The 27,733-nt window shown below is 48.0% G+C and overlaps 2 protein-coding genes across 6 annotated transcripts; one reads left to right on the top strand and one right to left on the bottom strand.

The window, feature by feature from the left end:
* Window positions 1–163: 163 nt before the first annotated feature.
* TUBGCP2 (tubulin gamma complex component 2) lies at window positions 164–24,541 on the bottom strand. Of its 5 annotated transcripts, none has more exons than XM_077183451.1 (19): window positions 24,281–24,341; window positions 22,961–23,106; window positions 21,768–21,940; window positions 20,526–20,654; window positions 20,056–20,235; window positions 16,885–17,044; window positions 16,291–16,498; window positions 15,511–15,710; window positions 14,855–15,044; window positions 14,191–14,336; window positions 13,429–13,609; window positions 12,339–12,519; window positions 11,975–12,147; window positions 10,914–10,928; window positions 10,248–10,368; window positions 7,712–7,855; window positions 6,386–6,514; window positions 5,504–5,667; window positions 165–436 (listed from the first exon to the last, which is right to left on the bottom strand). In XM_077183451.1, exons 3-19 carry the CDS (start codon window positions 21,915–21,917, stop codon window positions 331–333), a joined length of 2,577 nt encoding a protein of 858 aa, XP_077039566.1. In that variant the 5' UTR covers window positions 21,918–21,940; window positions 22,961–23,106; window positions 24,281–24,341; the 3' UTR covers window positions 165–330. The 5 variants fall into 5 exon arrangements, with proteins under 5 accessions (XP_077039567.1, XP_077039566.1, XP_077039568.1 ...); XM_054637229.2 differs by having other exon boundaries at window positions 166–436; window positions 10,800–10,928; XM_077183452.1 differs by lacking the exon at window positions 7,712–7,855 and having other exon boundaries at window positions 164–436; window positions 10,800–10,928.
* ZNF511 (zinc finger protein 511) lies at window positions 24,400–27,697 on the top strand. Its single transcript, XM_054637281.2, has 6 exons — window positions 24,400–24,569; window positions 24,676–24,749; window positions 25,517–25,718; window positions 25,815–25,939; window positions 26,232–26,417; window positions 27,097–27,697. The coding sequence occupies exons 1-6, from the start codon at window positions 24,414–24,416 to the stop codon at window positions 27,164–27,166; spliced, it is 813 nt and encodes a 270-aa protein (XP_054493256.2). The 5' UTR covers window positions 24,400–24,413; the 3' UTR covers window positions 27,167–27,697.
* The last annotated feature ends 36 nt before the right edge of the window (window positions 27,698–27,733 follow it).

Genomic DNA, 27,733 nt, shown 5'->3' with positions numbered 1-27,733 from the left:
AAAGGAACTTAAAGATCATCCCATGGCATGAGCAGGGACACCTTCCTCTATCCCAGGCTGCTCCAAGCCCTGTCCAACCTGGCCTTGGACACACTTCCAGGGATGGAGCATCCACAATAATTTGCACCTTAAGTTCTGTTAACAGACAAAACCACCCTGATTTTTTTTCTTGTTGTTGTTATTTAATTTATTTTACAACACACAAACACATCATTGTACAACACAGTAAAAAAAAAACCAAAAAACAAACCAGAAAGCAAAAAAAAAAGCCTGAAACATTACAAACACTCAGCAGAGTGAAGGCTGGCTTGTGGCAGGGTGGGCAGGGGCTCACTGGGCAGGCACGGCCAGGCGGGGCAGCAGCGGCGGCGCCCTCCGGCTGCGCTCGGCTGACATGTGCTCCAGGCGCTCCGTGTAGAAACCATTGAAATCCAACCTGAGGGACAGAACACACCTGGGGCAGGGCAGGTGGCAGCAGGAACCTCCCCCAGGACACCCACAGGGTGCTGCTGCTCACCCCTTGCTGTGGGGTTGTAACAATTGTCACCAATTACTGTGGTGTTGCGAGGTCCCCAGGACGAGGTGAGAGGTGAGAATTGACTCCAAGCTCTCAGAAGGCTGATTTATTATTTTATAATATTATCTTATCTTATCTTATATTATATTAAAATAAAATTATCTACTAAAACTATACTAAAGAAAGAGAAAGAATCCAGACAGAAGGCTAGAAAAGAATGCATAATAAAAACTCCTGACTGATGAGAGTCCCCAACACAGCTGGGCTGGGATTGGTCATTAAGTTAAAACAATTCACATGGAATCAATCAAAGATGCACCTGTTGTTAAGCAACCTCCAAACCACATTCCAAGCAATCAGATAATTATTGTTTACATTTCTTTTCTGAGGCTTCTCAACTTCTCAGGAGATTTTTCCGAAAACATCATGGTGACAACAGGGAGCCCTGTCCCTGCATGGGATGTGTGTGCTGTGCCATGGGTGTGGTGACACCTGCTCTGTGCCTTGCCTTGACAGGGAAATGCATCAGGAATCTGCCCCAAATACATTGGGAAGGACCAAAAGCTCACAGCTCCTCTGCAGACCACACAGAGGTGTCTTGTGTGGACAAGGGTTGCTCAGTGTCTGCACCTTCCCAGCCCTCCCCAGCACTGCTGAAACCCCGGAGTTCAGCAGCACTGACCTCTGGCATTAACTCCCACAGGAAATGCACCCAGCACCAGGAAATGCTGAGGTTCCCATCCCCACCATCCCCTGGCTAACACCAGGATGCTTCCCACAGATCCACAACTCACCAACACCAGCAACTGGCCAGAAGATGCTCAGCCACAAGTGACACTTGGAAAAGCCTCTCCAAAGCACTCAACACCAGGGGTACCAGCACAACCACAGCTCCCTGATAATCCAGAGTGATGCCACCCAGCCCCAAGCCTGCTGCCACCTTCCCATGGCAGATCCCAGAGCACCCACAGCCTGTGCAGCTCATGTGCCCTGGATCACTGAGCAGGCAGGCAGTGCAAGCCCATGAATCACACAAAAGTTACTCTCTCCCTTTCTCAAATTAGGCTGCTCCAGTACCAACTGAATGGGCATAATATTTGAGTTTCATGTTGCTTAACAACCTCACACAAACGGCAACAAATTGTTCCTTGACATTTTTTGGTGCCTGCAGAAAACAGAGCCTCGACAGATGGAATTTATCTGTTGCTCTCTCCTGGCTGAAAAGCTTTACATTGCCTTCATCCCCGAGGAGTTGAACCAGGGAAACCTGAGGTGAGAGCACTGGGCAAGTTTTGGTTCAAACACAAGGCCAGGACTTGCTGCTCTGAGGACCTGCTCCATTTCTAAAGCTGCTTCATGCCCAGCTCAGTGACTGGCAGATTTTGCTTGGCTTCCCTTTCAGCTGTTTTTAGTTTCAAGTGATCCCTGATAACCATTTCTTCAGAATCTGTGTGGTGCTCCCTCAGCATGTGCTTACGTGGCAGTTTCTTGTTTTGTGGTGGGGTTTGCACCACTTCACGTCCTGGTGACCTACTCTGGGCTCAGCTTCCTCCTGGTAAGGGAAGGATGCTGATAACCACCCTGATGTGTAAGACTTCTCAGAATGAGGACTCAACTAATCCTGCTGACAAAGCCCTTTCCTCTGTGGTTCTACTCCTTTTCACTCCTGAGATGTGTTGGAGTGACTGGAGAGTTCCTGCACTCCCAAGGGAATGGCTGGAGATTTAGGTTGGAGATCAGGGCCAGGGGAGGTTGGGGTTGGATTTCAGGGCAAGGTTCTTCCCCAGAGGGTGCTGGGCACTGCCCAGGCTGCCCAGGGAATGGGCACAGCCCCGAGGCTGCCAGAGCTCCAGGAGAGCTTGGACACTGCTCCAGGGTGGGATTGTTGGGGGGTCTGCATGATCCTTGTTGGATCCCTTGCACCTGAGGAGATTTTCTGATTCTAGTCTATGACACACTGAGCAGGACTTGGGCACAGCAGAGATCTGTCACCTGTGACCTCTGAAGGAAACCCTCTGCATCTCCATCTCCTGTTGTTTGATGCCACAAATAAAATGTCTCAGTTACTCAGTACCACAAAATGAATAAGTGTTAACCAGGATCAAGTAAATGATGATGAGCAAGTACCAGAACTGTGAATTTTGTTATTTATCTGACATGTTGATGATCCCTGTTGGAAAGCAGTCCCATAAAAAAGGTTATAAATTAGAAGAAAAGTATGGTATGTCTTACAAACTCTTCCTTATAAACTCTCTCAAATATGTTATTTCAGATGGCAACTGTCTCCACTCTGCTTCTCAGGTTCCTGTTGCCATAGAGCCCAGGCCTGGAGCCAACAATCCCTCCAACCTGAATGGGAGCTAAATGTCACCTCTGGGCATTCACTGTGGGGCTCCCACCCTTTCTGCAGCCCTGAGCAGGGATTGGAAAGGTCCCATGGGCTGCTCACACCCAGGATTTCTGCTGAGGAAATGGGCACATCTGGGCTGGCAGGAAAGGTCCCATGGGCTGTTCACACCCAGGATTTCTGCTGAGGAAATGGGCACATCTGTGCTGACAGGAAAGGTCCCATGGGCTGTTCACACCCAGGATTTCTGCTGAGGAAATGGGCACATCTGGGCTGACAGGAAAGGTCCCATGGGCTGTTCACACCCAGGATTTCTGCTGAGGAAATGGGCACATCTGGGCTGGCAGGAAAGGTCCCATGGGCTGTTCACACCCAGGATTTCTGCTGAGGAAATGGGCACATCTGGGCTGACAGGAAAGGTCCCATGGGCTGTTCACACCCAGGATTTCTGCTGAGGAAATGGGCACATCTGGGCTGGCAGGAAAGGTCCCATGGGCTGTTCACACCCAGGATTTCTGCTGAGGAAATGGGCACATCTGGGCTGACAGGAAAGGTCCCAGGGGCTGTTCACACCCAGGATTTCTGCTGAGGAAATGGGCACATCTGGACTGACAGGAAAGGTCCAGTAGCTCCAATGTCTTGGTGAAGACTCAAGTGGTCCCAGAGAGTCCAGACTAGGGGGGGACTTGACAGTGGTGACAGCCCTGGTGGCATAATGACAGAGCCATGGGAATAAAGGGAGGGCAAAGCAGCCAGACTCTCCTCTGAGAGCAGCTGGGTCACTGTGCACAGCACACACCATGGACAGCAGCACTGCACCATCTGCACCATCACACTTCTCCTTTCCCCTGAAGCAGGAAGTGCTGGTTGCAAAACCCCAACCTCTCTGTGTTTGGGAGAAGCAGCTGCAGAGGTTTCACAGCTCAGGAGTCACCTGCTGGCCCCAGCTGCCCCCCCAGTGGGGCTGTGGCACCCTGGGCAGGACACACAGCCAGCTGTGGGGTGCAGCACCAGCCTGTCCCACTGTCCTGGCACAGGGTGACATTGCCACCATGGCAGAGTTGGTAATTTGGTCCTCAGCACTGTGTTGGCCAGTCCCCTGTGCCCTGGGATCATGGGGTGAGCTGCCATCAAGATCTCCTGGATGGAGAAGTCATGAACATGAACAAGTCCCTGTTAAAACTTGTACTGGAGATGGGAAAAATGTTAAAAAAAGGACAAAGGAGAAGAGCTGGAGCACTAAGGAGCAGTGAATGCTCCTGCCAGGGTGATTCCACTGCCTGTGGTCCCAATCCCTGAATCTAGCCCCAGGCTGGATGCTCCTGTGACACAAGGCAGTGATGGAGCCAGGGAACAGGGACAGCTTAATCCTGCCAGCCTTTCCTACAGCTGGATCCTGCCTGGAACCTGCAACAGCCTGATGATGATGAACTGGGATCTCCAGGCAGATGAAGGGTGACATAAAATGTTGAGAAGCCACGCCAGTCTCTCCCAAAAGGTCCTGCAGAGACTTGGCTGCCCTGGTTAGTCCTGAAAGGAACAACACCACAGCCACACAAAGAGTTTTTTGGAGAAATTCCAAGATGAGGAGAAGAACTCTGACTCTGGCCACTTCAGAGCTGGAGGCAGCCAGAGTTCTTAGGGCTGTGGAGAAGGGCTCCTCACCTACATTCCCACTTCATGGACTCAGCAGCACCCACAGGGGCAGCTCTGGTGGCTGGGAGCTGCTCCCCTGACAGGGGATGGAAGCAGGACAGCCCAGAACACCGAGCAGCCCTGGGGCACTGTCAGGGGCTGTGCAAACCTGGACAAGAAGCTTCCAGAAGAGAAGGACAAGTGGAAGCACAGCCTCCTGGGGGAATACTTCACCTAACAAGTGTTTGCAAAGTACCAAGAATCCTGACAGCCCTGACAGATGCTGTCAGAAACAGCACCAGGAGGGGACAACAATCTCCTTAACAAACATTTGTGAAACATTTCCCCTCTCTCTGCTTTCAGGTGTAGCACATCTCAGCAGAGCTGTGGGGGTATCAGCCACCCATAAAAGACATCCAGTGCAGATGGACAGGGAACAGAACTTCCAGGGGGGTTTTTTCTTGAAAAAGCAACACCCAGCAGCAAAACCTCCATCTGCTCTCTCTCTCTCCCCCCATCCTGTGTACCTGACTTTTATGTATTTCTGAAGAAATTTTGATTTCCAAGAAGCTGCTTACTTAAATAAATGCAATATGGGAACTTAAAATAGACACTTTATGATCAAACCTTTGTGTGATTTTCTCATCTTGGAATGCTTACCCTGTATTTGGAAATTATTTATTCACTGTCTCCACAGTGAGACAATCTCCAGGAAAACTAACACTGCATGTACAATATTAATGGCCAAATTCCACACAATTCAAAGGAATGTTTTGGGGTTTTCCCAAAGCCTAGGGTTGAAGTGCAAAGCAGAATGGTCTGGGTTGGAAGGCACCTCAAGGCCCATCTCATTCCAACCCTCTGCCATGGGCAGGAACATCTTCCTCTAGCCCAGGTAGCTCAGAGCTCCTAAATAAACACATTTCTCAGCTATAATGAGCATTTCCTGAGGTGAACCTGGGACCTGGGGAGGGGAAGTCACAGACAGAGAAGGCCTGGCTCACCTGTAGATGATGTTGAGCATGCTGTGCTCGCAGTCATTGGTGCTGTACACACTCAGCTTGTCCAGCAGGTCCAGCAGATGTGTGGAGAAATTGCTGTCAAACTTGTTGATGGTGGCTTCAAAGCCAGATGTGAGGTGCAGGCTGTCAGCATGCTCTGCTAAAAGCTGCCAAGACAAAGGCAGAGTGGCCCCATGTGTGTGCTGATCTGCACTTGCCAAGGGGCTGCAGTTATTCCCTCCATCCCCTAAGCCACCCAAAACCACTGCCAGCAAACTTCACTCTGAAATAAACCTTTCAAAGTCCTTGGTAGCTAAAAGCCCTGCTGTGCCCAGCCTGGGAGAAGCCCAGAGCAGATCCCAGCTGAGTTATCCACAGATAAATGCTGCCATTGCTCATTTTCAAGCAGGAGGAAAAGCCAGCAGGCAGAGAATGTGTGTTGCCTAAGACAGGCTGTGACCTCTGGAGCTCTGTGACTGCAGTGCTGATGCAGATGTGTGCCAGAGGGGCTTCCAGAGGGACAGCAGGATCTGCTAGCCACAGAGCAATCCCCTGTGCATCCAGACAGAGAAATATGGACAAGACAGATCCCCCAGGTGTGAAAGCCATGGACTGCAAAGAGCCCTGCTCACACTCTGGGAATGGTGAAGTGCTGGCATTTCATAAAGCCTGCATGTGGCTCTGCACAGCTGAAAACACAAGTGAAACTCAAAAACCAGTGCAGGGACTGCTGTGGGAGACAGGGTCTTCAAAGCAGACTTTGAGAACTCCAGCAGCACTCCACACTGCCCACAATTCCACAAAAGTTGTGGTTTTGAGGCCAGAGGTGGTCCAGAAACCAGGAAGGGCTACCTGCAAGTGGCCACCCTGGCCAGAGTGTCCCACCTTGTTGGTCAGCTTCTTCTTGGCAGCCTCCTCAGCACGCTCCTCCTCGGTGGGAGGGCCCAGCATGGTGCCATGCTCCAGGGTGAGCCTCTCCATCTCATTGTCCAGCTTCATGCTCTGGGTAAACCTCTGGCAAGGGGACAGCGTTGGGGACACAGTTACAGCTCGTTATTTCTTCCTTTGTGGCACAGCACAAAGCTCAGTTGTGCCCACCCCAATGCCCAGATAAACTAACTGTGAGTCTGAACTCAGCATGCTGGTCTGAGGCTGGAAATGGGGGTGTGGATTCTATTCCTATCTGTCAGAGCTGGGGCAGTTCTCTTCTGTTCACTGGGCAGTTTGCTTTATCTTTTCCACAACCAATCTTCCCTCCAGGAGATCTCTTCTGTTAATGGGCAATTAATTATTAATTATCTTCTGTTCATGGGCCATTAATTATTAATTATCTCTGTCCATGGCCAGTGAGTGTCCCTGCATGGCTGATCCAATCCCAGCATCCCATGGGGAGATGCTCCGCCCAGGGGAGGAGCCAAGCATTCCTACCTGGATCCAATCTGAGCTTTGGGACAGCCCAGCAGCCTTTGCCCAGGGCATTGCCAGAGGAGCAGCTTCTGCTGCCCTGCATGGCCAGAGGGAGCCCAGGCCCATCTGCAGCAGCCCTGGAGCTGCAGAGGAAAACTCCCCCCTTGTGCAGGATCCCTGCTCCAGCAGAGCCACAGCTGGCACTGCAGGAGGGCTGAGCCCCCATGGGATGGGACCCACAGGGGGGCAGGTCAGGTTCTGACTCTGGCAGGGTTTTTTTGTTTGCACTATTGCATTTGTATTTTAATTTTCCTAGTAAAGAACTGTTATTTCTATTCCCATATCTTTGCCTGAGAGCCCCTTAATTTCAAAATTATAATAATTCAGAGGGAGGGGGTTTCCATTTTCCATTTCAAGAGAGGCTCCTGCCTTCCTTAGCAGACACCTGTCTTTCAAACCAAATCAATGCTGGCACACAGATCTCCCTACAGCCACTGGAAAGTGTGTTTAGAAAAGCTGTGGGCTCCCTGAGGCTGGCTGCAATGCACCCCTCACCTCACCCTCAAGAGACACCTCTACAGAGCACTACAACTGACACCTCAACAGAGGGAATTTGGTCCATATGAACCTGATCTCAACATGGAGAAAGGAGGATTTTGTGGAGTAAGAAGCCACAGAAACCACTTGGGAGAGGTGTGAGCCCTCAAGCCCTAAAGCTGCTGATAGGAGGAACAGAGACAAGTCCAGGTGGGGCTGGCAGAGGGACTGCCAGGGCTGGCAGTGCCCCGGGGAGGCTGCACACACCTGCATGCAGTTGGTGAACATGACACACACAGACATCAGCTTGGAGAAGATCTTGAGCAGCTCTGGGTTGGTGAGCATGCAGTCCTTCAGGCAGTTGTCCAGGAAGCTGGTGTGGTGGCTCAGGACATCGTCAATGTTGGATGCCTGTGACAGGACAGCCCCACAATGACAAACCACACCAGGGCTGCTGTGCTGCTGTGCCCCAAAGCTGCAGCCCAGCACCCTGCCTCTGCCAGGGACCTCTCAGAGCGAGGAACTCCTGCTGCAGCTCCCAGAAACACCCAGAGATGGAGACTGCATCTGCACTGCTGCCTTCCACAGCCCCTCACAGGCTTTATAGCTTTGATCTGTCACACCACTGCCCACAGATCATGCTGGCTTTGATCACCCAAGCCCTCCCCTGGAAAGGATGGAGTTATCTGCTTTATGAACTCGTATTTTGTTTGTTTTTAAATCTGCTTGTCATGGCCACTCCCACCTTCACAACCTCAGAGTAAAGTCAGCGAAAACAAGGGCAAAAGGGAAAAACAGATCTTAATGATAATAAATCTTAAATGTCAGTAAACTTACCATTAAAACATACAGGCTATTCAGAAATATGCTTTAGGAGCTAATAAGGAACTGGGACATGCAGTGTTGGGAGGATTCTGTAAGATTTTTGTCCATCCAGTCCTACTCCAACAGGCTGTTTCAGTCTTGAGTTTAAATGAGAGATTGAAACTCCCTCTCACTCTGCACAGTGCTGAAGCTCAGAACACAAATCAAGCTGAGCAAAGAACCACAGGACTCAAATTACCACAGCATCCACACTGCTCCAGCAGGACTAGTGCAGGGAACCCCTCCCACACTTTGGGGATTTTGGAAGGAATTTTGAATGAATTTTGAATTTCTGAGTTTTCAGATGATGTGGTTTATTTTTCTTATTTTCTACATAGGTAGGAAGTGTGAGTTTTGCTCACATCTTTATTGTATGGTTTAGAAGGTTACAAGACCCCTAGTTACAAGATCTTTTAAAGATTTATTGACCAATAAAACACTGCTAACAAGGATATTTATGTTTTTGACCCACTCCCTAAATTTTTTGTCTTAAGGACTCATGCTACAGCTTTCTTAGGCAATCATGTTATGACACACAAACCTACAGCACTGCATTTTAAACTTTTTGTTTATCCTTGTAACCACTTTTATTTTTTCTATATCTTAAACTCTAAAACTCTAAACTTTCCTCTTCTTAGCTAAACATGTCTCTGCTTTAAACCATAAATCCACATTCTCACTTCTAGCACCTAAGTTTGGAAGCCTTTTCCAAGGTCACAGATCAAGTCTTGTGTTTAACTCTAAGCTTTAGTTTAGAAGCCCAAAGTTCTGAGAATTCTCTGCATTTTGGAACCCACACCACATCCCTTTAAGCTACTGCAGAACAGGGACAAGTGCAGCTTTCTAATGAAGATGATGAGGAAGTTGTGTTGATGAAGACAGTGATGTTATGAAGATGAAGATCCCAGCCACAATTTTAGGAAGAGAGCACCTCTCTTTAGGAAGAGAGAAGTGTGACAAATAAAATGCACTACATGAGACCAGCGAGGATCATCCTTTTCCTCCCTAAAATATAAATTAAAGGAGAAAAGAGGGACAGGATAACTTCAACAACAGCCTCCATGCAAGTAAAGTCAACTGAATGATATATTTTGCAAACCTAAACTTGCAAAAAAATTAAGAAATAAGTACAATTCCCAGATTATCCAGGAGCTTGACATATGAACCCTTTTCATTCAGAAGTTCTTGCCAAGAATGTGCAGAGATACTCACAATCCTAGACCTGCTCCCTCCTGTGAATTCTCCAGGGAAAAAAACATGACAGGGCATCAAAATGTTGGCTGGCTGACCCCAAAAAACTCTTGAGGGCACAGGAAGAACTAAGGCAGGATCAGATGATACTGAAGATCCACAAGAGCTGCCAAGAGAGCTGATTGCAGGGGTGTTGGGTGGTTTGGTAGCTCAGGGGAGTGTTTTTCAGGGTGTAAGAGGAAAACTATGCACAAGGCAGAAGTGTTTGATCACAGGGTGAATACCAGAGGGAATAATAACAAAAACAATAACAATAATGGCCTTTTTTAAACCAAACATTCCCTGCATGCCAGTCCTTGGCAGTTTCATGGCAGGGAAAGCACAGGCTCTATTTCTAGGAGTACAGTAACTCAGCCAAGGAATCAGCTGGAGATGCCTGGACTGGTTTATGACCTTTGCACTCTGCATCCACCTTCCTTTTGCACAGCTCCCTTTCTCCTGTGTATGGGAATGTTGAGCAGAACCTGCCTTTACATAACAGGGAGCAGAGTGAGACAGGAGGATGCAGCACAGGAAAGGGATGTATGACTAATCAAGCAGAAAGGTGGTGCAGAACAGCAGCACTCTGCAATGTGGCAGGAACAGCAGCTCCCAGATATTTAAATGCCTCCAACAAAATCAACAGACAGCTGCAGCTACTGAAATTAGGCCTTCCATTTGTTAAGATTTCCATTCCAACTTCACTCACCAGCTTCAGGTTCTTCTCCAGGATGTGCCATGTTGGCTCCATCACTTCAAACATCATGTAATACTGGATATTCTGCACAAAATTCAGCATCCGCTGCCGCAGTGTGAAAGCACCAGCAAACCTAGGGGAGAAATCACACCCACACAGCTCAGAGCTAGCAAATGCCACAGAGAACTAGCACCAGCCTTGCACAGCCAAGCACAGAGCTAAATATTTCTGTCCTAGCAAATGCCTTGCTGCAGTGTGAGAGGGATTATAGTCGCTGCAAACCAGCTCCGAGTATTTTTCAATTAGTAGAGTCAGAGTTTTGAACCTGGCACAGGCTTTAAATATGTGCCCATGTAAAACTAACATTTTGATATTAAATATTAAAGCAACTTTACAAAAAACTACTGAGTGAAACCTAAAATGTTACAAGTTGATGTTTCTGAGCCTGTAAGACATTTTAAAGGATCTTTTTCAGCTCAGTATTGTCTGAGCTATATCATGAGGTATCTAATTAGCAAGAAGGAGACCCAAAACTGAAAAAACAACAACAAAAAAAAGCTGTACCACTTAGCTGAATGCAAGGAGAATTGCTTGGCTGTCTTATTGCTGATCCAAACATTGCACAGCTGCCTTTCCACGTGCTTGCAGTAGAACATGTGTCTGAAAAGCATCTGGTACCTTGTCAGTGCTTTCCTGGAAAGAAAGGAGAAGCCCATCCAGATTTTGAAGTCCTGCTCTGATTGACAGACCAAGCTGTGAAGGCTGAGGCTGCTCAGAGGTAAAGAGACTTTACACAATATGTTCCTCACGCCTTCAGACACACACAGATCTGCACTGAACCGAAGCAAGAGAGCCACATTTGCAACCACCCCAAAGAATTCCTCTCCAAGGAGACCCTCCTCCATATTTCCTGCCAGTGGGTACAGCACCAGCCTCCTTAATTCCCTCGAGTTCCAGGCAGGGGTCACTCACATGGGCTGGGAGGGAGGGCTCAGTCACTGTGTTCTTCTACCCACCAAGCTAAGGCTAAGATGGTCACCCAAGAATTCACCAGGATTTTAGAATTCACCCAAGAATTTAGCCAGATTTTCCCAAAAAGGGGAGGAAAAGCTGTAACCAAGCTCCAGGCAGCATTACCCCACCAGCAATGCACTGTCACAAGCAGATGGGGCTGCTTATTTATAGCTCTGGGACTGGATTCAGGTCTGTGCTCAGACACTTGGGCGTAGGTGTCTGCAGAGCTCCAGTCGATACAGTTCAGGAAACCTTACCAAATCCTATTTTCACTTCCATAGCTACCAGCAGAGCTAACACACTCTGTTGGGAAGGAAGAGACAAAATTCCAAAAGCGTCGCGTCGTTGGGAAAGTCTCACCAATTCAATGGAATTTTTAGAGGGGAAATTAAGGGAGGAGTTAATTGCTGGAATTCAGCAATTTGAAATCTGCCACTCTGCTCACTCAATGCTGCTTGTCCCATTTGCTTGTGGCTCACAGCAGTGTTACTCCAGGGAAACAAGAAGCAAATTCCTGCAGAATTTCATTTGGACCCTAAAAACTCAGTTAAATGCAAAATAGCCAGTTAGAGTAGCAATAGCCTGAATTCCTTGAGTTTGCAACCAGAGACACCAGAAAATGTGTTTTCTTCTGCTCTCCAGCTTTGAGGGATGTTTGATTCTTGCATGGAAAGCCTCTTGGGAGAGTACAAGCCTGTTTTTCCCTCAGTGGACTGATGCCTTACCTGTTTATGATGAGGGACAGAGGCCACTTCACAATGTAGTCGAAGGAAAAGGCCTCCAGGCCACTGAGGGTGAGCTCTGTGGGCTCTGCACTGATGATGGCTTTCTCCTGCTTTGTTTCTATGGCCAACACCCTCAGCAGCTGTGTGATGAGGTCATGGGGCATCAAGTCAATCTGTAAGGGAAGAGCAGGGAAAAAATGAAGCCACAGGACACCCAGAGCTGCTGTGGAACAGCAACAAGGTGCCCAAGGTCAGAGTCACTGCTGTCACACCAACCTAGGAAGCAGCAGGTTCTCACAGGCACACAGACCTCCCAGGCCTGCTGCTCAAAGTCAGCTTATCTTCTGCTTCCACCCATTCTCACCTTTAAATCATCCTTGAAGGGATCAGTGTTGGCTGTGCTCATTCTCAGGGCTAATTCCAGCAGAGCCTCCAGCCTCGTTGTTATGATGTCATCCACAGGCTTCTTCAGTTCCTCCTCTGTCAGATCCATGAAGTGAACAAAAAAGTCCCCTTGGTCCATCAGGAAATAGTGTTTTATAGATCTGCTCAAGAAAATGAAGGGACAATTGATGATTTTTCTTAAAGTTAATCCATATCAAACCTAAAGGAACAAATGCGATCAATTCAATGAGCCTGTGGGGTTTGATCACAAAATGTTTCTCTTTCTGGAAAGCACACACACAGCCATAAATAACCAGTTTGGAGACTAGTCCTTTATGGATGTCTCCTCCTCCCTACCTCCTCAGTCAGGACACTTCTGTGCAATCAGATCAGGGCTGCTGCTGTTGGTTTTTTTGTCTAGAAAAATGAAAAAAACCCAAAACTCCTGGATGTGCTGGGTGCAGGCTCCTACTGCTGTCCTGAACAGCTCCCAGGTCTGCTCCAGCCAAGGGGCAGCTGCCAATTCTGAGCAGAATCCTGCACTCCTCTCAATGAACAAACATTTGTGCTGATTTTTTAAAATCCAGCAGACTTTTGCTGTAACAGGACACAGAAACTTTGATTTTCACCTGGCACCAGGGAGAGTTCCCTGTGGTGGTCATGGAGCTTGGGAGCAGTTCTGAGGTGAGCCTGAAGATTAGCCAAGAGATCACACATGATAACTGCAGGCTTTGGAACAAAAATAGGAGCACAGCCATATCACAGGGTGGCTCCAGACTCCTGATCTGGGCTAGACAAAGCCCTGACCTAGTTTTGGCAACAGCCTTCCAAGGAAGTTGGACCAGAGACCCCCCAGCATCTTTCCTACTCAACATTTCTATCATTTTAGACTTTTTTTTCCCCCCTCTTCAGGGAAAAAACCCCAACTCTTATTTTTTAGGTCAACCTTTCTAAATGGAAATAGAGAGAACACTTTGGTAATACCCCAAGAGAACAGAGCTAACTTCAAAAATTTATGTCCCTTAGCAGAACCAATCTATTTATCATGCATTCAGTAAAATAAATCCAACCTTAGGTGAGCCACCAGCTCTTTCTCCTCCATCAGGAAGTCCAGAAGAACTTTGCTGGCATAGTTATATGCTTTTTCTATTTGTTCCACATAGGCTCTCTCCTTTAAAGTGTAGATGACCTCTTTGGCCACAGGGCAGGTGACATCTCGCCCACATTCCCTCACAACATTTAAATATTTCCCTGAAATGAAAAAGAAAGAATGTTCCATATTCATACCTGCTGTACAGCCAACAGGGAAACTTCCACACCACTCCCTTCAAGAGGAAGATGTGCTGAGAAATGTTTATACTGTGTTGTGCTGAAAGTTGGAAAGGATTTAGGCACCTTTCAAAAGATGATACAGAATTTTAAAACAGGCACCTGGTATCACATTTAAGGAGATTTAGAAATGATTTTGTTTCCCAGTGGTGACAAAACATCTCTGCAGGTAGCCTGAAACTCTTTTTCTGAAGTCAATTTTGGAGGGCTTTGTAGAAGGATAAGAGGTTGAATGCTTAAATTAACACTCAGATAGTCAAACCTCAGCTGCCCAGCTCCATCCAGCTAGAAAATCCACCCACAAAACAGCAGTGAGACAGACATCTCCCCTTGCTGCTGTGTTGTTTCATTTATAGGGTTTGGGGTTCTTTTTAAATCTGACTCTTCTATTGCTCTCAATTCAGCTGGACAACCCCATAAAGTGGCAAGGCATGGTGACATTTCCCTTCTCTTCACACAAGAGCAGCTTGTCTCAAGGCTCCTGTCACAGCAGAAGCACCCACCTGTGCTTAGGATTTTGTCAGCCATTTTCTGCAGGAAGGAGGGGATCTGCTGCTGGACAACAGTGTATCTCTGATCCCAGTACTTGTCATTATAGTCCTCCTGAATCTTCTCCTTCTGCAGCTCGTGCTCCTCCACCATGAACTCACTGAACAGTTAAAGCAGATGTTTAGGGGCAGGAAGTGGCACAATGAGGATTACTGGTTTTGACCTGCAAACTGGTAATGTGATCTATCAGAAATAAGGTCTCATGAGGACACATCCAATCAAGAACTGAAATCTGTCTGTTTGTGAAGCAAAAGGAAAAGCACTATGCAGTGTCTCTGATGATCTGCAATGAGAAACAGAATTTTACAGGTTCATAAACCAAGGCTAAACATTATCTGTTTGTCAGTGCAGGGGTGAGGAAACACCTTTGTCACCAGCACAAAGGCATTAAGTTCAGATATTTTACCTTCAGCTTTGCCCTCACCTTAGGATTCTGAAAATGTGGGAAAGAGAAATGCTGCATAAACTATCAAATACAGCAAAATGCTTTAAATGACTCTACAAAAGCCAAAAAACTTCCAAGAGGGTTGTTTCAGGCCCCCAGGCGACACAGACTTGACAAAACAGGTCAGTATTTCTGAAGTTTTGCATTTCATTTCACTTTTTGCTGTTCTTTACCTGTATGGATCATTAATGATGCCTCTATATATCCACTTTTCCAGGATTTCAAAGTAAGGCACGCTGGCTGCCTTGGTTAAATACAGGCACAGCTCCTGGGCCTGGCTGTCCCCTGTGTAATTGAAAGTCTTGTCATGGAGCAAGCTCAGGGTTGATCCTCCCATACACTCACCCTTATCCACAGAAGTAGCTGGAATTAAAAAAAAAAACAACAAACCAACAATATAAGACACTTACAAGCTGAAAAGTCCTGAAATAAAACCCAAAATGGTCCCCAGATTGGACATGGCCCCCTGAGCTGCCTGTGTAGCTGTAAGCAAGGGGCTGGACTAGGAACTTCCAGGGATTGTACCCACACAGAGCTGGAGAGGAGCCTGGAAAGGAGCTGAGGAGAGGCAGCAGTGCTGGATACAGCTGATGGGAAGGGCAAGGGCTGTGTAGGCAAAGGGCACTGAGGTGCCTCCTGACAGCTCCAAAGGCACATTCACCCCTAGAACCTGAGTGTTCTTCTCCAGAAGAAGTGCAGTGCCCTCACAAGTACAATTCCCCTGGGCTTTCTTCTTTAATAAAACAGGAAATCCAAATGGGACATGCCCTGCCTGCTTGGCTACCCTGCAGCTCTCACAGCTTGTAAGGATTGTATTTTGGAAATTTACCCAGTGAAGCCAGAATCTCCAGGGTCCTCATTGTGGGCTGGATGTAAAACCACAGCTTCTGCAGTGACAGAAGGCCCTGCCTCTGAAGATGCTCCAGCTGGGTAATTAATATCATGTATTCCTTGATTAGAGTCCTCATGGCTGCAGCCAGAGCATGATTTACCTGTCCATACTCAAAGGAGGACTTCTCCTCTATAAACCTGTAAAAAATAAAATGAAAACTCTGTCAGGCAATGCAATTTGTGTGATTTTCAGGAAGTTCTGCCTTCAGGACACTGTGCAGGCACACCAGTAGATCCCATGCTGGGAAGCACACCAGTCCCTTCCCTTATTTCCCATCTCACACTTCCTAGAAGGGAAAGCTGTGGGAGGATGTTTCCTCTCCAGCCACAAGGGAATTAGAACCATTTATAAAAGCACTGTGTAGAAAGTGGAACCAGCACACAAAGGTTCTCTCAGTCCTGCATGCCCAGAGAGGAGCAAAAAGCAGGAAATATAGAGAAAATCATAGCACAGTGGGAAGAGAAGGTAGATATATCCTAATTGCATTTTACCCAAAGCTACAAAAGCCAAGACTGGAAAGAACAAAGCTGTGTGAATGAAAAAGTGAACTGGCAGCACAGAAGAAAAACCCAGCAAAGCTAAAACTGACCCAAATAAATTGTCACTTATTTTATACCCCTGTAGCTGAAATTAAGCATGGAAGTTAACACCTACACAATGGCAGATTCTCCATTCTCACAGGAGAGCCTCCTTCCCTGACAAAACCCAGCTCAGTACCTGGTGACAGCAGAGTAACTGGCAGCCACAGGAAGAATCCTGGTCACCAACTCCTTGATGGACAAATCCAGGTTTGGATCAAGTGAGAAGGCTCTGTTCTGCCTGCCCACCAGGGCCTGTGCTGTGATGTACCTTCCATCCACACCAATCAGCACGTACAGCAAGTCCTCCACAATCATGGATTCCTGGGAGGCCAGTGGCAAAGTGCCTGTTCCCAAAGAGGAGACAAAAAAAGGGACACAATGTGCCATCATCCACCTCTTTCAGCCTTGTACTTTGCTTTCCTGGAGAATAGAATGCTTTGCTCATTGTTACCCAAATCCAGCAGGCAGGATCAGACATCCAGCACCTGTGGCCAAGAGAACAGCAGCCACAGCTCCTGCTGCTGATCCTCCCACCCAAAAGTGCCCAGTTACTTCCCACACCAACAACTTCCCCAACCTCCCTGCCACCAAAATATTCCAATACCCAGAAAACAGCCCAAAGAAAAGAAGTGCAAGAGCCAAGTTTTGCTGAGTGTGAACATCAGAACAGCATTTCTGAATGAGAACAAAACACTACAAATGAATGCAATTTTCCCTGTGTTTCACATACCTATTGGTACTGTTGTGTCAGTGCTTAGGCTGGTGCCAATTAAGAAATCCCCAATAAGTGCAGGTCTCTCATACACCCAGGATGGAAATACTGGAATGGGCTGACCAGAATTCTTCTTGTTCTGCTTATCCCGGAGGATTTTTCGTGTAAGCTCGAGAGGCTGTTGGAGAAAGAGAGAGAGGGGAAGAAAGGAAAAAACCAGGAGACTTTCAGAAGTCCAAGAAATATTTAATTTCAAGGAGAAATTGACTGCAAGCCAATTGATGGACTCGAGAACAGAAAGCAGAGTAGCTGGTATTTCAGTAGCATTGTGTAGGTTTTAATTTCCCAGTGCCACCTAGTCTATTTGCCCCATTGCTAAAAAAGAAAAGGCTTATTTTTTAATAAATTTGTGCCACCTAGTCTATTTGCCCCATTGCTAGAAAAAAAATGCTTATTTTTTAATATATTTAACCTTTTTATGTGGGGGTACATCAAATAATGTCTTTCTGCATCTGTCCTCACTGGCTTGGGTGCTGGGGCACACCCAGGGAAGCAGAATGGGGACATGCACAAGCAGCAGGCAGTGGTTGCTGGTTTGGAGAGAGCACCACATGAAAGCAGCAAACTCCTTCCAGAAGCACCAGCATCCTGTTCCAGGGGCACTGAACACCTCTGAACTCAATGCCAAAAGCAACCCAGACAAATCCACCCACAGAGAGCTGGAAAATGATGGAGTTTTTTGCTCTGAGTGGGAGTTGGCGAAGGAAGTGAGCTCTTGAAGACTGAAAGACTCTCCACCCCCAGCTCTGACACTAAAATAAATGGAGTGCAAGATCAATCATCAGCTGGGGAAGCTTGTGAGATGCACAACCCACGTGAACATTTGTAGCCCCAAGTGCACAAACCCAGGGCTGGTGAAGGCCATTGCTGAAACTCCACAGATGTGTGTGTGTGTGTGTGAGAAAAGGGACATGCACAGGCTCATTTTACTTTCTTATTTACATCATGTGTGGGTGATCTGCTGAAAGGACCTCGATTTCCTCTGCTCCCCTAACAGAACTGGGAATTTCATGTGGAGAAATAGGAAGTATCAAGCAAGGTGCCAGCAATTCAAAGGATGGCTAAACCCCACGTTAAACTGCAAACCTCAGCTGGCTGTGTGAATGTGTTCTGCTTGGGAGAAGGGCAGCCACCAGTGGGTCTTCCCAAATGGCAGGCAGGAAAACTTTCTTCACTGAGAGAGTGGTTAATCATTGGAACAAGCTCCCCAGGGAAATGGTGGTGTCACCACCTCTGGAAGTGTTCAAAACATGAGCAGAAATGGCAGCTGGGGACATGGTTTAGTGGGCATGGTGCTATTCAATCCAGGGTTGGATTTGATGACTCTGATTTTATTCTGTAACAAGAGGCACTATATTTATTCTATATGTTTATTCTGTAAGAAGGGCACTTCTGTTGCAGTTCAACCAGCTCTAGTGTGACTTTGTTAACTGGCAGAGGTCAAAAAAAGTCAGCATTTTGGCTATAAAGGACACATTCACCTGAAAGGGAACACTTTGCCCACCTCCATGAATCCTGGAGCAAAACTGGTCCAAGCAGTAACTCCAACCCCTGCATGATCACCTCTCTGTCAGTGCCAAGCAATCCTAGGGCAGATGGCACAGCACTTGTGGCACTGGTGACAAAGCACAGGCCTCAGGGGCATGAATCACCTTCTCTCTGCAACTCGAAATTCAGGTCACTGTCACTACAGGCTTCAACAACAGCCTGGAGAAAACTCCCAGGGCTGAGAACAGCCCTGGCACAGGGTGGCAGCTTGCCACTGTCATGCTTAGGAAGCTGCAGCTGTCATCTTGAGCAATGGCAGGGCCACCATCCGTGGAGGGGGACGAAGGGCTCATCTCTGAGCTCCAGAAACACCTCCAGCTCCATCTGTGACCCTCACAGACACAAGGGCTGGGTCACAGGCTGAATAGACCCAACACTTCCAAGGAATGTCCTCCTGTCCCAGGCCTTACTGACCCAACAGGCCTGGGCACCAGCCCATCAGGGCCTTTTAACACAGTTGCAGCTCTTTAAGTCTGAAGAGACTGCAAATGGAGCAGCAGGGAAACACAAATCTTGGCTTGTGATGGCATTTCAATCCCTCTGGCTGTGAACTGCACATCCCAGGGAACAGCACTTCCAGGTCTTTCCTCTTTTAGCAAGTTCACACATAAATCCTGCTAAGATCAGTTATATCACTGGAAATTCATCTTCCCTTCATGATCTAAATCACCCACTTGACTCAGATTGTCTGTGAAGGATCTGGATGAGTCAAGCCCAGTGTCTGTGCAGTATTTCAGTGGATGTGGGACAAGGCTGGTCTCACCACTGCTGACAGGGTGAGGGGTTGGATCGTTTGTTTAGGATTTGAGTTCTCCTCCACCATCACATTCATGTAGAGCTCTTCAAGCCCAGACACCCAAAGCATGGGACATTGAGGGCTTGAAGTGCCCTCAATCACTTCAAGTGCCCTCAGATCACTTCAAGCCCTCTTGCCATTGAGAGCTTGAAGTGATCTGAGGCTTGTCCCCAGTTAGATTTTGCTGACCAGACATGAGAAGGCACTATGGACCTCTGAGCATCTTTTCCTCTTTTCCCTCTGTCAAAAGAACTCTCCATACACTTTTGCCCCTCTACCTTCTGCAGCCAAAATATCCTTATCTTGACCCATGAGTTTTTCACCATATTTTTTCCCTCCCTGTCTTGTTTGGCAGGTGAAGCTACCAGTGCAGTTTTTTATACAAATAGTGACAGGAAACAGAATTTGGGATTTAAGTAATAAACAGCCCTTTTGCACTCTGACTTCACAACCTACTGCTGCTAATGAAATGTTTAACTGTTTGCTAAGCCTGGTTTTCCTCTTCCTTTCTGTCTTTTCCATGATGCCAGGTTGCTGCAATCCCTGGCCTTGGACACTTCCAGGGGTGGAACACCCACAGCTGCTCTGGGCAGCCTGTACCAGGTCCCTCACAGGGAAGAATTTAACTGTGAATTTTCCCTTAGAATAACCTCAAAGAATGTAACCTTAACTGACTGGAATAGAAAAAGGCCACTCTTACAAGGAACAGCACCAAGATTTAATACTGTCTGACTACCAGAAGGGAAGATTTTGTGCCCAGAGCTTGGGAAGGAAGGGCTTTGTACCTGCTGTGCACTGGAGCTGGCCGTGACACTGCCCAGCTGCTTGCGCAGCTCCTCCAGCTCCTGCAGAGACATCTTGGAAGTGGAGGAGGGGAGAGAAAAATTCGTGCTGCTGCTGCTGGTGGCTGCATTTGCTGCCAGTTCTGCCCTTTCTTTTGCATTTTGCTGCAGGTAGTGGAGTGTCTGTACATAGACAAACAAAGAAAAGGTTTTGTGAATGCAGGGCAGCACAACAGAAAGCAAGAAGCACATGACCATGTACTGAATCTAACCACAGAGCTCTCTCTGTCCCAGTTTTCCATGTCCTGGTGGATTACATCAAGAGGAGCATAACTCTCAGCAGGGCTTTTATAACACAGTGAAAGCTAGAACTGCTCATTTGTTGATTTCTACAGATTTCACTGAACTTTAGCATAAATCAAACATTGCATTGTTGCTGCTCCTCAACATCCAGTTCTAAAGGAGGAACCAACCTCTTTGTCTTCGGTGAGTTTGGACAGCAGATAAACTAAGGAATCCAGATGTCTTGTGTTTTTAGACTTCAGCTCATCATACTTCTTTAAAAAATCTTCAGGAGTTCGAGAAAACTCTGCTATTTTCACCTGTAAAACAGCAGGTTAATATTAAATGGAGTTCTAATTAAAATGAAATGGAATTAGAGCAACCACGCAGCTCAGGCTACAAAGATGGCAAGTTTCAGACAGAGCTGGAGACTTCCTAGCACTTAGAGCTTGATTGGTGGATTGCTTTTAAAAATGAAAACAAAAAGCAGTCTTATAGCCATTAAAGCTATATGAGTTATATAGCTATAAAAGTATATGAGTCTGGTCACGAGTGCCAGGCTTTAATCTCTAATATTTGGGAGATATTCAGAAGAAAAAAAGTCATGCTTTAGTCATAGAATTGCATTTTATACAATTTTCATTTCATCATGCATAGTAGAAGAGCAACCCCAGTGTAGGGAATAATGTGCTCTGACTCCATGATTTCAGAAGGCTGAACAATTGGTTTATTAAGCTATACTGTATTACATTAATACTGTACTAAATGACATTCTGAAGAGATACTACACTAAAGGAGATAACTAAAGAAAAACCTGTGACTGAGACAATCAGGACACAGCTTTGACCCAACTGGCCAAGGAATCAAAACAACCTTCACTGTGTCTAATTAACAAACCACTTTGGATAAACAATCTCCATAACACATTCCACATGTGCAACAACAGGAGCGGTGAACAGAAATAAGAATTGTTTTCTCTTCTTTGAGCTTCTCACTGCCTTCCTCAGGAAAAATCCTGGGAGAGAGAATTATGTGTCTCTCTCTGTTCAGAGAATGTGAATAACCACAATCATGGAATCAAGGGGAGGTTTGGATGGGAAGGGAACTTTAAGGTGATTTTGTTCCATGGGCAGGGACACTTTCTACTATCCCAGGTTGCTCCAAGCCCTGTCCAACCTGACCTTGGACATTTCCAAGGATCTAGGGCCAGCCACAGCTTCTCAGGGAACAACTCCCTCCCAACATCCCACAAAACAACCTCCTTCTTCAAACTTTCCCACACCCCAGTCCTAACATTCCTCCTCTCCCTCAACCATTCCACCTTTTCCCTCCCAGAACCGCCAGCCCGGCTCTGACCATCCCAACTTTTTCCCATTTTCCCTGGATGGACACCAAGAGGCTGAGCTGTTCCTGCCAGCAGAAGGTGGCAGGACCTTGGCACTGTGGGCAGAGACGTTGGTGGTGACGTAGGGCGTGCGGTTCTTCTGCAGCAGCTCGATGTAGACCTCGGCGCCCTCGCCGCCGTGCACCCGCAGCAGGCTCAGCAGCTCGTTCACGTCGTGGTGGATGCGGAACTCGCTCATGCTCCCAGCTCCTGACACCAGCCCTGGGGACACAGGAAGCAGGGGTCATCACACTGCCTCAGGGAAAACAGCCCTGCCAGGGAAAAGAGCCCCAGCAGGGAAAACAGCCCCAGCAGGGAGATGCTTCTGGAATGCGGAGATGTTTGGCCGGGACAAAGGAGGAGGAAGCAAACCAAGCAGGGTTTGAGGATGGTTTGGATTGGAAGGGACTCAAAGGCTGTCTCATTCTGGTGCCTCAGGTTTAGCTTTTATATTTCAGATTCTGTGCTGCTTTAGTGTGTAGTTCTGAGCTTCACATTAAGGGATGGTGAGCTCTGTGCACAGAGCAGGGAGACAAAACAATTCCTGCTCCAGCTGGGGACCAAGGACAAATGATCCAAATCTCAGGCCCAGGAGCACAAACAACGTGGGCTGGAGAGAGAAAAACAAGGATGGGACTGCATGGGCTAAAGCTGGAATGGGACAATGAACTCCAATTTGCAAATGGAGCAGAACTGATCACAGTGACAGACCCCATGACCAGGTGTCCATTTTGTGCCCATTTTGGTTCATCTTGGGTGCAGCCCTGGCTGGGCTCTTGTGCTGCCCAAGGTGGATCCATGGAAACCTTTTATTAAATCCCTGCTTTATTCTTTAACTCTGTCGGGCCTCTGTTCTGGATCAGCCTTCTCAAGGCATCAGTTCCCCACCCCTGCCATGGGCAGGGATAGCTCCCACTGCCCCAGGCTGCTCCAAGCCCTGTCCAACCCAGCCTTGGACACTCCCAGGGATCCAGGGGAGCCACAGCTGCAGCTGGGACAACTCCAGCCAGGAACTCTAAGTCTGGGGAGAATCTTAAGTTGGGGTTGGCCAGCAGAGGGTTTTTCACTCAGAAGGAATGCTGGAAGCACTGCTTGGTGTCCTGACAGGCTGACCCAGCTGCTGCTTCTGAAATCACCACAAAGCAGCTTTTCCCAACTTTAGGCATCTTCCTATTCCACTGCCCACTTTACTAACTTCACTCAAACACTGCAGAGTACTTAAACAATAACTTTAATACTGACACAGAACCCTGAGATGAGCTCAGCAGGTCAGAGCCTGGTGCTAAAAACACCCAGGTTGCGAGGTCAGTCCTGGAATGGGCCATTCACTTAAGAGCTGGACTTGATGATCCTTGTGGGTCCCTTCCAACTCAGAACATCCTGTGATTCTGTAAATCAGAAGCAAGACCCTGAGTCAGGAATCATGGAAATAAATAAGGAGCTTCATGTGACACCCTGCACAGACTGTATCAAACAGATACAATCCAGATCCACGTATCAAGCACAAGGAGACACTTTTGTTTTGCCAAGATCATGGAATCACTTAGGCTGGAAGGGATCCCTGTGTGAAAAACGCCAATGACTTGTTTTGAAAATTTTAAAAGTTTGATAGTAATAAAATGGTTATAAAATTAGTAATACAATTAGAGTAATAATAATTTGGACAATTTGAATTAGGACAATATGAGACAATAAAGACAAAGAGTTTTGGATGTCCGGGTACCTTTTTCTGTGCAGCACAAGCCCGAAAAAGGACCCACGTTAACAGAGGATTAACCCTTAAAAGCAACAGCCTGTTGCATATTCATACACCTCATCCATGATGCATAAATTCCATTCAAACCCAGGATTCTGGCTGGGCAGTGTCAGCTTCTTCCTCTGAATCCTGACAGTGCCTTTGAGGCGGGAAGAAGTTTGTTTCTTCTGATAATGGAGCAATAAATTCTTTCTCTCTGAAAGATTTAAGTGTCCTGTGGCTGCTACCTCGTTGTGAGTCCTTTCTTTAAAAAAAGTATCCTACACAGCATTGTTTCTATTTTAGCATTTTTATAAACTAAAACTATATTTAAACACAGTACTTAAGAGAATTAATACAGCATTACTTTCTAACACAACACATATAATATTCATTTTAATATTTGCGAAAAGCCAATCATAAAATACATGCATTTTTCACACCTGCAAGCCTTGGTCCAACTCTCTACTCAAAACTAACTCACATTAGAAAAGGCTGGTGCAGCCTAAGCTCAAATCTCTTTAAAGGCCCGGCTTCCCCACCACCTGGGGCTGCAGGGATTTCCCTCGGGCTGCTGAAGTGTCGGTGGGTCAGGGAATGAGGAGGAGCTGGGCTGGCTCGGCTGAGGGCCTGCGGGGGAACCGCACACGGGAACAGCCAGCGGGAGGATCGCCATCACCGGGCTGACCCGGCAGGCCCGGACAGCACCTCGGCTGCGCCCCATCCCACCCTCCATACCCTGCTCTACCCTATCACACACTATCTATTAATTTAATTTAATTTAATTTCATTTCATTTAATTTCATTTCATTTCATCCCATCCCTACCTGCCCGCCCGGAAGTGCCGCCGCTGGCGCCGGGAAGCGCGTCCCGCGCATGCGCAGTGGGCGGCGCGGTAACCTTGGCAGCGCGGCCCCGCGCATGCGCACTGCGGGCATCCCCCCCCCTTCCTTTCCCGCCATGCTGCCGCTGCCGCCGCGCCTCCGCCTCCTCCTCCGTGAGGGGCTCCCGCCGCTCCCTCAGGACCCCTCATCCCCGCCTGCCCCCCGCCCAATGCCGCCTTTCACCTTCACCCCCCGCCGCCTCCAGCTCGGCCCGCAGCACCCGCTGTTGGAGGTGAGGCGGGGCCGTGAGGGGGCCGCTGTTGGCGCGGAGCAGGAGGGTTCGCGCTGTGCCCTGAGCCCTGCCCGCCCGCACAGCGCCGCTCTCTGCTCCTCCCTAGGATGGGGACGTGCACAGGCACCTCTACCTGCAGGGCGTCCTCACCAGCCTCGAGGAGGTGGCCGAGAGGCCCAAGTAAGTGAGGCGGGCTCTGAGTCCGCCCGTCATGGCGTCAAGGAATGGTTTGGGTTGGAAGGATCCTTAAAGACACCTTCTGCTCCAAGCCCTGTCCAGCCTGGCCTTGGCACTTCCAGGGATCCCTGGGCAGCCACAGCTTCTCTGGGCAGCCACAGCTGGCACCTGGGCTGCTTCCAAGCAGGAAGGCCAAGTCTGGGGGAGAATCTTGGTCTTGCTGTCGTATTTAAAAGCCAGGAAGTGCTTTGAGTGTTGTGTGAGGTTCACCTTTGGATGCCTCTTAAAAAGCACTGGCCTAGCAGGACTGTGCTGGATGACTGAGCTGTCATCCACAACTGCAACTTTTAGCCTAGATAGCTAATTTATTAATTAATGTCTTGTTTGTTCTTCAACAGCAGCATGATCTAGATGATCCTGGAGCCATAATGGTTAATAAGTTTCCAATGGCAAATAAGTTTCCATCTGCTGGCGCCATCATGATCTTTGTTCATTGCACCTGGCATTTAATATGAAGAATTAGTCACAAAAAAATGGCACAAGTGTTGTGGCTGCAGGTGTGAGCCTAGTAAGGGAAGGTGTCCCTGCCCATGGCAAGGGGCTGGAGTCAGATGAGCTTTGTGGTCCAATCCAACCCAAGCCATCCTGGGATTCTCTGATAAAGTCATCCAGAGGGGATGTTTTCAGCTGAAAATAAGGCTCTAATTTAGCTTAAAGCCCTGATTTCCCTGCAGGGCTCTAATTTAGCTTAAATCCTGATTTCCCTGCAGGGTGTCCGAGTTCAGCTGCCACATCTCTGGGTGCAGCCAGGTGTTTGACACGCTGGAGGGCTACGAGCACCACTACAACACCCTGCACAGGAATGTCTGCTCCTTCTGCAAGCGCTCCTTTCCCTCTGGGAATCTCCTGGATATCCACATCTTGGAGTGGCACGACTCCCTCTTCCAGATAATGGCTGAGAAGCAAAACATGGTGAGCTGCCATGGCCAGCCCTTGCCTCGTGGTTGGTGTGTGGTTGTTTTTTTCCCAGTTATGTGTTTTTTTTCCTTTCTCCTCCCTGCCTTGCAGTACCAGTGTCTGGTGGAAGGCTGCACGGAGAAGTTCAGGAGCAGCAAGGACAGGAAGGATCACTTGGTGACCGTGCACCTGTATCCTGCTGACTTTCGGTTTGACAGGCCCAAGAAGGTGAAAAGGTAACTGCAGAACTTTCCTCCTGTCCTACAAGGAAAGTGTGAGGGAACTGGGATTGTCCAGCCCTGAGGTGACCTCACTGTGGCCTGAGGGAGCTACAGGAAACATGGAGAGAGAGCCTTTACAAGGGATGGGGTGCCAGGAAAACAGGGAATGGCTTCCCATTCCCAGAGGGCAGGGAGAGAAGGGATATTGGGAAGGAATCCATCCCAGATGGACTTGTTTCCTCATGAAGTACCTTTGATTTCCCTGGCTCTGGGCTCACGTGGCAGCTCCACATTTTTATTTCTGCAGTGGCTCCAAGCACACGAGCTCTCCCGTGGAGCAGGGCACCAGTGTGCCCATGGATGTGAGTGTGGAGATGGCAGAGCAATTCCAAGGGAATCCCATGGAAACAGGGCCTGAGGAGAGCATGGAGATCTCTCAGCCTGCAGCCAGCCCTGGCCCCTCTCTGCCAGAGAAAAGGCTCTACAAATCCAGGTCAGTACTTTGGCCTCAGGGCAAAAGGGGCTGGGACCACTCCATCTTATCAGCCCTTTGCAGCATGGCTTGGGCTGCTCCTGTGCTGCAGATAAACCAGGCAGGAATTCCAGGTGTGCTTCCAAAGCCATTTTTGAAAGAAGGAGGTGTAAGGAAGAGCAGCACATGGGTATGCTGTGGGAGCTGTGTTTGTCTGCCCAGCTGATCTCTTCCCAAAGTATTGCAGGGTGCTGCTTCTGCTCTCCTGCTCCTCATTCTCAACCACTGCAGGAATCCCAAAAGTGCTTCCAAAGCCATTTTTGCAAGAAGGAGGTGTAAGGAGGAGCAGGCTGTGAGGGCTGTGTTTGTCTGCCCAGCTGATCTCCTCCCAAGGTATTGCAGGATGCTGCCTCTGCTCTCCTGCTCCTCATTCTCAGCCACTGCAGCTGCCCAGGTGTTACATTTGGTAATAAACCTTGTTGTGAAGAGACCTCCAGGCCAGGAATGTGCAGAGTACACAGGAAATCCAACCAGTATTTCACAAATTCTTTAAATTATTTGGTGATTTACATGTCCTGCTCCTCCCATACCTTGCTCTTCCTACTCTGGGAGCTTAAAATGCCCTGCAGAGCATTAAGCATCCTAGTGAGCCTGTGAGGGCTGGATCCTCACATGGATTAAAGCCTGTCTCCCTTTCCAGGATCCCATCCACAATTTGTTTTGGACAAGGTGCCACCCGAGGATTTAAAGGACCACGGAAAAAAGTCTGAAGGTCAGTGCAGCAGCTTTGTGCAAGATGAGCAGGCATGGAACCAGTGCCACCAGGGATATTTCCAGTTCCCACTCCATGGAATAAACCAGCCAAAGCAATTAAAGCTCTGCCAGCATTTGGGCACGTGTTCCTGATGTCACACAGAACTGGCACCACCCAACTGAGTTAAGAATCCTCAAGATTTGAGGAAGAAGAACCCAGAATGTGTGGTAAGGTGTTAAGGAAACTGTCCTGCAGCTGAGGCTGCACAGGATTGGGTGTTTTATTTTCCCTCTTGGGGGGGAAGAAACGGATTCAAGAAGTTACAAGATGACAGTGTGACTGTATGGAAGCTGGAATCACTGAGAAGAGAAAATGGGGGGAAAAAACCCCATTGGTCATCAGTTCTGACTTCCTCCATCTCCTCTGCACCCTGGCACCTGCTCTGAAAGGTCTGCCTGGGCCAGGAGAAGCATTTTCACAGGGACTTAAAATAAAGTGACTTCCAACCAGGTGAATAAATAAAAGGAATTTTTACAAAATTGCTTCATAGTGGGTACAAGTGCTGTTTTGAAGCCCAGAGCTG

The sequence above is a fragment of the Agelaius phoeniceus genome, chromosome 9 (genome assembly GCF_051311805.1).
Source record: "Agelaius phoeniceus isolate bAgePho1 chromosome 9, bAgePho1.hap1, whole genome shotgun sequence".
NCBI classification, from domain to species: Eukaryota; Metazoa; Chordata; class Aves; order Passeriformes; family Icteridae; genus Agelaius; species Agelaius phoeniceus.
This window is presented reverse-complemented; position numbering and strand designations above follow the sequence as displayed.

What these genes read in the sequence shown, in the direction of transcription:
- TUBGCP2 (XM_077183453.1), bottom strand. Translation starts at nt 21,917, where the DNA reads ATGAGCGAGTTCCGCATCCACCACGACGTGAACGAGCTGCTGAGCCTG. An exon ending in TGACACAACAGTACCAATAG is followed by an intron (nt 16,499 to 16,884) that starts GTATGTGAAACA and finishes CTTTGGGAACAG; the next exon opens with GCACTTTGCCACTGGCCTCC. An exon ending in AGAAGAAGCTGACCAACAAG is followed by an intron (nt 5,668 to 6,385) that starts GTGGGACACTCT and finishes TTGTCTTGGCAG; the next exon opens with CTTTTAGCAGAGCATGCTGA.
- ZNF511 (XM_054637281.2), top strand. Translation starts at nt 24,414, where the DNA reads ATGCTGCCGCTGCCGCCGCGCCTCCGCCTCCTCCTCCGTGAGGGGCTC. An exon ending in GAGGTGGCCGAGAGGCCCAA is followed by an intron (nt 24,750 to 25,516) that starts GTAAGTGAGGCG and finishes ATTTCCCTGCAG; the next exon opens with GGTGTCCGAGTTCAGCTGCC. An exon ending in AGGCCCAAGAAGGTGAAAAG is followed by an intron (nt 25,940 to 26,231) that starts GTAACTGCAGAA and finishes TTATTTCTGCAG; the next exon opens with TGGCTCCAAGCACACGAGCT.